We start from the raw sequence: 8732 nt of genomic DNA, 5'->3' as shown, positions 1-8732 counted from the left end.
CGTACCTGCGGTAAATATGGTAACGTGAACCATGGCGACGTTATTACCAAATGCGTCCAAACAGGACCAACGTGCTGTTATTCTTTTCTTGGTTGCCGAAGGTCACACGTCGGTAGACATCCATAGGAGAATGAAGAATTTGTATGGCGAACCAGGACTTTCGAAAATCACCGCCGAGGAATGGTGCACCAAGGGCCCCTACTGCTTCATGATAAAGCACGTCCACCTGCCGCAAAATTAACGTCGTAACGCCCAAATTACGACATCTCAAGTGGGAGACACTCGAGCATCCGCCCTAAAGACCTGGTCTCTCCCTGTGGGATTACACGCCTTTGGTCCCTTAAAAAAGCCTTGAAGGGTCGACGATTTCTGCCGGACGAGGACGTGCAGCAGTCAGATACGGCGTTTTACCAAACGGTTATCTTCAACCTGGTGCGTCGGTTGGATGATTGCCTCAGTGCTCACGACGATTTTGCCTGACTGGCATACCGATTCTGGACTGTTCGACTTTCGAACAGAAACGTTTTGATCGCACCTTACGTCTTTCTAACTTAATTTGAGCTCTGTCATTGTGAATTTTCACAACCTGGAATATAAAGACTTTTAAAACAGCGTGAAACAAGGTTTTTAACGTTTTTTCATACTTAAAAAAATGGTTCAAATGGCTCTAAGCACTATGGGACTTAACTTCTAAGGTCATCAGTCCCCTAGACTTAGAACTACTTAAACCTAACTAACCTAAGGACATCACACACACCCATGCCCAAGGCAGGATTCGAACCTGCGACCATAGCATCAGTGCGGTTCCGGACTGAAGCGCCTAGGACCGCTCGGCCACAGCGGCTGGCTTTTCATATTTAAACCATTAATTGGATTTCACTGATATGAAACAAGTTATGTATATCTACATTAGTTATCTACGTACGAAACATCGGTATAATAAACTAGATAGTTTCAAGATATACAAAAATAATTGATATATTTGGAAGGAGAGACAGTATTTGTCGTATATTTTTGTTTATTATCGCAAAATCGATTTTCTGTCACCTAGTGACCATCTTCAGTGCTGTAATATATAACTTAAATTAGTAAGCACTGGTGTCAATACTAATTTAAGTTATATATTACAGCACTGAAGATGGTCACTAAGTGACCGAAAATCGATTTTGCGATAATAAACAAAAATATACGACCAATGCTGTCTCTCCTTCCAAATATACCCATTATCTGGTCGTAGTGCACAGGACACTATGGAGTCGCCAATCAATAAAAATAATTGATTTTCTTAGAAGTAAGATTGGTGGACTTATGCTGTTCTGGGAGTCACGGCTTCTGATTGACGTTACATCTGACGAGTTGTGACCGGATTAGTTTATATACCGGTATGTCTAATAATGATGTTCAGTGAAAAGAAGAAAAATTTTTAATCTTTAATAAAGGTAAGACGCTTTTTCTTGATTTGCACAGAAATATCTTTATTTACGTACTACACATGTTGATCAGACAGTAGTCCAAATTATTATATTGTATTATATTGCCCGGAATACCTGTTATCATAAAATGCAAAGAATTATATCCATCGACGCCATTGCATTTGTTTCGCTCTGACTTAAGTTGTGTAATTCCAGTGGCGTCAGCCATCTCGTGGAGTCACTTTTTCGTCTGCACCTGGTACAGCATGTTGAACAGCGTATACGATCCATTCAGTATCTGTGGGATAGAATACACTTTGTAATATCCAAGTGAGGCTGTCATAATTAATAATCTAACCTTACACTTACAATTTGTTCTGGAAACTAAAGCCAGAAGCAAAACAGTGTTCCTTAGGCGCACGGAACTGCTTTCCTTCACTTGAGATTTCACGTTCCTCCATGCATCCTTTTAACGGCGGGAAGATGACTTTTACACGTCACCGCGGCCACCTTTATGCGCAACGCGTACACTGACATCATGGTTACTGCTATTCGCAAGCGCCCTTTACATCGCATAACCGCAGTCGTTATGTCTGTAGAGTCATTCTTTAACGGAAATAACAAAGGATCCCGCCTTCTTCTCAAGAGTTCTTGGAAGAGTCCTTGAAAGTGAGCACAAATGTGCCCCGTCGCCTTGAGACAGTCAACAGACTTCCAGAAATGTATTTTAGTGCTAAAGCGCGACTTATCAGTATCTTGCATGGGATTGTTTGTGTGTAGGGCTGCTGTAGTGCCCCCACCGATGGTCCAACAAGACGTTCCTGAATGTGGTTTGGACACGAAGTTGAAGCTTAACATCCCGTCGACAACGAAGTCATTAGCGACGGTTCGCTAGCTTTGTTGGACAGCGTGTGGAAGCCAACACATTGTTGCTTTCATGAAGTATAAAGATCACACTATTCACTGGTTGTTTAAGGAAACAATGAAAAATTAAATTTTGATTGCCGGAAATTGCGCCTCCAGATGCTGTAACCGACTAACAGCCTCGTCATAATATATGACTCGTCTCTAAGAAGAGCCTTGTGTTTTCAGCGCACCGAAACACGAATCATAGAGGTGTGGGCTCTTCACACTCGTAGGTTATGGGAGTGATTATGTGGACTATCGTTTAGAGACCTGCGCGGATACGGACATGCGCGGGTGTATCTGGGGGACATCTGCAATAATAAATAGTTTGTAGTTAAAGGTGCCAGTAATACGGTTTTCGTCTATTTATGCATTGTACGCGATAGATAATAATAATTATTGACATATGAAGTCACTCGGGATGGAAAGCCGCTATATTGGCTATTAATATGCCCTGTCATGAAGAGCCTAGATGCGTTGCTGACATCAGATGGCGATATGCTTATCTCACTGGTTTTCTGCAACGTTTGCTCGTTCATCTTGCTACCATCGCTGCTGCCTTACATCTGAGTCATTCCTGTTTCGTTTACATTAACAGAGCTCGCCTCTCGTATTTACCGCAAGCTAGTACAAAGCGAACTGAAGGCTATTTTAGGACACCCAATCCATTGGAATCTTCGCTTCATGGCCTGATACCTGTTTATTTAATAATTACAAGTTCAGTACACATAGTGTTTCACGATTCTTATTTCACGCTTCTGGGCATTGTAGAGGGGACAGTAGAAGATAAAGTTTTTATAAGGAACGTATGTCCAGGAAGGTACCGTAAAACATATTTGGAGATCGATCACTTTCGAATCTCCCGCTTAGCGGCACGTACACAAACTGAGAAGCGGGCGCCGTCGTAAGTTCCTATAGTAATTGCGATGTCACATAACATTCTCATTCTTGTACGATAACGGCTGCGGGAGGCTGTTACGTTGGCAAGTAGGAGGGGTTGACAGAGTTGCTCCACGCCTGCATCGCACTCTCGACTTTGAACAGGAATTTCTTCGTCACGTAGAAGAGAACCCAACGACGAGTACTCGAAACGTTGCCCAAGCTATGGAGTCCTGTAGAGCACACAGGACTCTGCTGTGTGCGTGTCATAAAGCGGCAGATTTGAAAGTGATCCAAACATATTTTACACCCAAGTGGTAGATTTCCGGGCATGGATGCCTTATCAAAATTTTATCTACCAAGTTCCCTCTACAACCCATAGAAACCTATAACAGGTATTGTGAAACGCCCACCATAATCAGCGGTGCTACCAAAGTTTCTCTTGGAAATACACTCGAAGAAAAAAAAAAAGACCCATCATGAAGGAAGTATCCGAATGGAACGGAAATCGGTAAAAGTGATGCACTTGTACAGACAAGCAAATGATTACAATTTCAGAAAGTGGATGAGTTATTCATGGGAAAGAGCTTCACAAATTGAGCAAGTCAGAAACGCGTCGGTCCACCTCTGATCCTTCTTGAGTTATTCGGGTTGGCATTGATTGATAGAGTTTTTAGATGTCTCCTGGATGATATCGTGCCAAATTATGTCCAAATGGCCTGTTAGATCGTCAAAACACGAGGTCGTTCGAGAGCTCTGCTCATAACGCTCCAAAAGTACTCACTCGGGGAGAGATCTGGCGACCTCGCTGGTAAAGATAGGGCTTGGCAAGTACTAAGATAAGCAGTAGGAACTCTCGCCGAAAGCGAATGGGCATTATCTTGCTGATATGTAAGCCCAGGATGCCTTGCCATGAAGAGCAACATAAATAGTCGTAGAAATTGTCGACGTACATTTGTGCAGCAAGGATGCAACAGATGACAATCAAAGAGTCCTGCTATGAAAGGAAATGGCAAGCCAGACTATCATTCATGGTTGTCGGGCCATATGGCGGGCGACAGTCAGGTTGGTATTCCACAGTTGTCCAGGGCGTCTCCAGACATGTCTTCGCTGGTCATCGAGGCTGAATTCGAAGTGTGGCTCATCACTGAAGACACTTCTACTCCACTCAATGAGATTCCAGGCCGAAGACCTGTGCTGGAGACGCCCTGGACAACGGTGGGATACCAAGAGCGATTGTCTGGGATGCTGCTTCTTTTCATATCAGTGCCACTTTGCTTGTCATCTGTGTCACCCTTACAGTACATTGTGTAAGTAGGCTGTTTATGTTTTCTTATTGGCAACGTTACGTAGCACTCTGTATGAAAATCACTGACTGTGCTGTGTGCAGTCTGTGGCTGGTTTGCATTGTTGGCTGCCATTGTAGTGTTGGGCAGCTGGATGTGAACAGCGCGTAGTGTTGTGCAGTTGGAGGTGAGCCGCCAGCAGTGGTGGATGCGGGGAGAGAAATGGCGGAGTTTTGAAATTTGTAAGACTGGATGTCATGAACTGCTATGTATATTATGATTTTTCAACACTATTAAGGTAAATACATTGTTTGTTCTCTATCAAAACCTTTCATTTGCTAACTATGCCTATCAGTAGTTAGTGCCTTCAGTAGTTTGAATCTTTTATTTAGCTGGTAGTAGTGGCACTCGCTGTATTGCAGTAGTTCGAGTAACGAAGATTTTTGGTGAGGTAAGTGATTTGTGAAAGGTATAGGTTAATGTTAGTCGGGGCCATTCTTTTGTAGGGATTTTTGAAAGTCAGATTGCATTGCGCTAAAAATATTGTGTGTCAGTTTAAGCACAGTTATGTATAATTGTTCAAAGGGGACATTCCATATGGCGACCCTGCCAGGATACCTCACTGGAATCTTCTGATTTTTTCTTGTAGTTTGTGTAATTAGTGTAGTGATAATTAAATAGACACCCTAGCTGCAAGCAGGTGTTGATACACTTCATTGGGGAGATGTTGAAAATGTGTGCCCCGTCCGGGACTCGAACCCGGGATCTCCTGCTTACATGGCAGACGCTCTATCCATCTGAGCCACCGCAGGCACAGAGGATAGTGCGTCTGCAGGGACTTATCCCTTGCACGCTCTCCGTGAGATCCACATTCCCAACATGTCCACAACACTACACTACATTCGTAGTGCGCCTAATAGATGTTTGCCCATCATACTCATTACTCGTGGCAGATTAATCTACCAAGTCCCGTACAAGTTCGGGCATAGCGTGTGCGTTCGCACAAGAAGGTCAAAGGCTGGGAACCCATATTTTTAACTATATATGACGGTAGTATCTGTTCCCGAAAGAACAGTTACTGTGGATGACCATGCAGCTTTGCTAGACATGAAATGATAATTAAACAGACACCCTAGCTGCAAGCAGGCGTTGATACACTTCATTGGGGACATGTTGAAAATGTGTGCCCTGACCGGGACTCGAACCCGGGATCTCCTGCTTACATGGCAGACGCTCTATCCATCTGAGCCACCGCAGCCAGTGCAGTGGCTCAGATGAATAACACCTGAGGGCATAATTACATTAATCCTCAGGGGGGTACACGCCTACTTTGTGTACCATGTGTTTGGCAAGCACTAGGAGCCCTAGCTAATACGGCATTTGCTTATACAAATTTACACATTGGTACCATATTTCTCTAACACATAAATTACACAGCTATCTGATCATTTAACTGAGAGATAAACTTTTTTTTACTACATCAGTGACACATGTTTACTCAATTACACAGTTGGATAACTTCACACTTATGAAACTGTATTTTGTCTGTACTGTGTGAACTGTTCATATTTTTTCGGAACCATTGTGATACTATGAGAGCTTTGAATGATGTATTTGGTATGAGATCATGATTTTTAAGGTACGTTTGAGGTAGATGACACTATTGAAATGAGCAGAGAATTTTGTTTAGGTTTAGAAATTATTGCAGAAAGCTACGACGCTTTTGAGATTTGACCGAGGTGTTATGATGTTATTATTACGACGACGATGTGTATTATGCTGCTGAGGTATGTTTATGATCAATAAACTGATGCTACATGAGGAATTTGATTATGCTACATATTTTTAATGATGAAATATTGAAGAATGTCTGCGAATATGCATATGCGTAAGAAGGTAAACAATAATGAGTAGTGGTTAGGGACGCTGATTTGTGAAAAAGCATGTTGGAAACCAAGAATCATACTTTAAGAGTTATGAAATGTGTGTAAATGCGTGAATGTATTACAATGCCGACGAAAATTTTTTGGACGCTGTTGTATTTATATTATTTTATTTCTACACATTTGTAACGCAAATTCTCGACCTGTGAAACTTTTTATATGAGACTGTCACTGCAGCGCAAACTGATGTCATAAATATTTCGGTAAGAAAGCTAAGTGACCTTGACGTAATGCGTTATGGGCGAGCAGCTGTGTGAGTTGCCTGGAGAAAAAGCCATTAGGTAAAAAAAAAGGGACCATTAACCTCGCTATTGACATTCCATTGAAGAAAGCGTCGCAAATACGACACGCTCATTACTTGGAAACATATCGTACTTTGTGATACTTACTGAAATGCTTATGAATTCATGGGAAATATTCTTACATCTGCAAACCTGATAATGACAAGTATCTTTCTACAGAGTTGAGAGCTACTGACTTACGAAATGCCACATAGCTATTGAATGATGTTTTTATGCTTTGGTTTGCGTAATTGCTTATTTCATTTGATAGCTGTTTTCCAGCTGTGTTGCAGCATTGGTTTTATAAAATAAACTTAAATGCATTTGCTAATGTGAAAACTTTCTGTCAACAGATCTATTAAATAATTATTTTATGATCCACATTCACCAAAAAAAGGAGCTCTTGGAATGGAAAGAACAATAAGAAGGGACTAATAACAGTAACTGTATATATAATTTTCTTTTCAAGTACTTGGTAATTTTTTGTAGAATTAGCTTTTGTGGTGCACCACTTTAATGACATAGATATTAAGATGTGAACAGAGATTTCCCTTATCTGCATTGTTGTCTTTAGTGTACTATTTTTTCTGCTTGAGCTTTGTCATGTTTAGGTATAAGTTATTGCATTTGCTGCTGCTGTTTGCCAGGGATAGTATTACTGAATTTGACTTTGTATTATTTTGTTAAGCCAGTTTTACTAATGATTTATTTTTATTGTTTGCTGCACATTGCCTTATATTAGTTGTAATATTGCAATTGCTCTGCTAATTTATTTTAGTGCTGCTTGCTTTACCAATCTGAATATTTTTGTCATTGCTGTTTGTGTTAATTTGTTATGTGCTGCTGCATTGCCTCGTTCCTTGGTGTATATATCTGAGCTCAGTAGATTTAAGTTAGCTTAAGAGGGGGTAGACCATATAAGAAACTAACTATAATGAATTGGAAGAAATGCATTGAGAAGCTATAAGAAAATGGTTTGGCAAAAAAGAAGTACTGTACAGTGGAGAAAAACTATTTTTGAAGGAGGATGTGAACAAAATACAGAAAGCATTTTTGGGTAGGACTTTTTGGAAATAATTAAGAACGAAGGGAGATCTCCAAGAAGTAAAGAAAGTTTTGTCTGCAAAATACTGCAGGAAAACAAACCCTGTCCTTTCCTTGTGTAAACCCACTATGTGTTTGTGTACTCTTGTATATTTGTCTTTTTCCTGTCTTTATGTGTTTAGCTAATAAGATTTATGTTGTAGAATTTTTCAAATACTAAGTTATTTTCTTTGTAAAGATGTTTGGACGTTATTTATTCTGTTCTGTTTTAATGCTCATGTGTGAAGTTGATGTTTCAAAAGCTATTCTGATCTTTTATGTATTTACTTATATCATAATTCCTGTACCACTGCTGTATATGTTATTTCGATTCTTTTGTAAAGCCTGTACTACAAATGTTATCTGTATTGTTATGTTTTAATGATGTATTTTGTACCTTTGTAATTGTATTCTTATGTTATAAAATTGTAATTGACACCAGTTCATTATATTATTAACTTGTAAGTTCCATTTCACTGCACACGTTTCTGTTGGTCATAGTATATGGACAATATGTGAGAAGTAGGGACTGTTAGTGTTTGCACATGTGTTAATAATTTAGCAAGGGGCTGGTTAACAGCATTGCTGGTTCTAAGGACAATTAGATAAAAACTTTGTGAGTGCACAAGTGGTGGTTTATGGACTTGCTGTATTCTCCGCAAGACTCTTTGATGATGATTGTGCGCCTGCACAGTCGCAACGGATGGCTTCTAGCCATCTCTACAAGGACTAGAGTGGGGCTGCACCTCTGGTGGCCCACCAATACCGTAATCTCTACCAGGACTACAGTGGGTCTGCTCTGTGACGACCTACCTACCAATATTCTTCAAAACTTCGACTGACTCTGTGGTGGGTTTGCTCTGTTGTGGACCATTACCTGTCTGCATGTCGAGAGTCAGCACTGTCTTTCCGTTGGAAGGACAACACTACTTCTTCAAGACT

General features: G+C 40.7%; 1 protein-coding gene and 1 non-coding gene across 2 annotated transcripts in view; both read right to left on the bottom strand.

Moving 5' to 3' along the window:
• Positions 1–1595: 1595 nt before the first annotated feature.
• Positions 1596–8732, bottom strand: part of LOC126457768 (odorant receptor Or2-like) — a 38430-nt gene continuing 31293 nt past the window's right edge. The window contains exon 5 of the mRNA XM_050094338.1: positions 1596–1710. Within this exon, the coding sequence (XP_049950295.1) occupies positions 1651–1710 (60 nt within the window). The 3' untranslated portion in view covers positions 1596–1650. The remainder of the gene's footprint in view (positions 1711–8732) is intronic.
• On the bottom strand, positions 5222–5296 carry Trnat-ugu (transfer RNA threonine (anticodon UGU)). The gene has a single exon. It is a non-coding gene; the product is annotated as a tRNA-Thr (tRNA).

The sequence above is a fragment of the Schistocerca serialis genome, chromosome 1 (genome assembly GCF_023864345.2).
Source record: "Schistocerca serialis cubense isolate TAMUIC-IGC-003099 chromosome 1, iqSchSeri2.2, whole genome shotgun sequence".
Classification (NCBI taxonomy): Eukaryota; Metazoa; Arthropoda; class Insecta; order Orthoptera; family Acrididae; genus Schistocerca; species Schistocerca serialis.
The sequence above is the reverse complement of the archived record's forward strand: the minus strand, read 5'-3'. Positions and strand labels throughout refer to the sequence as shown.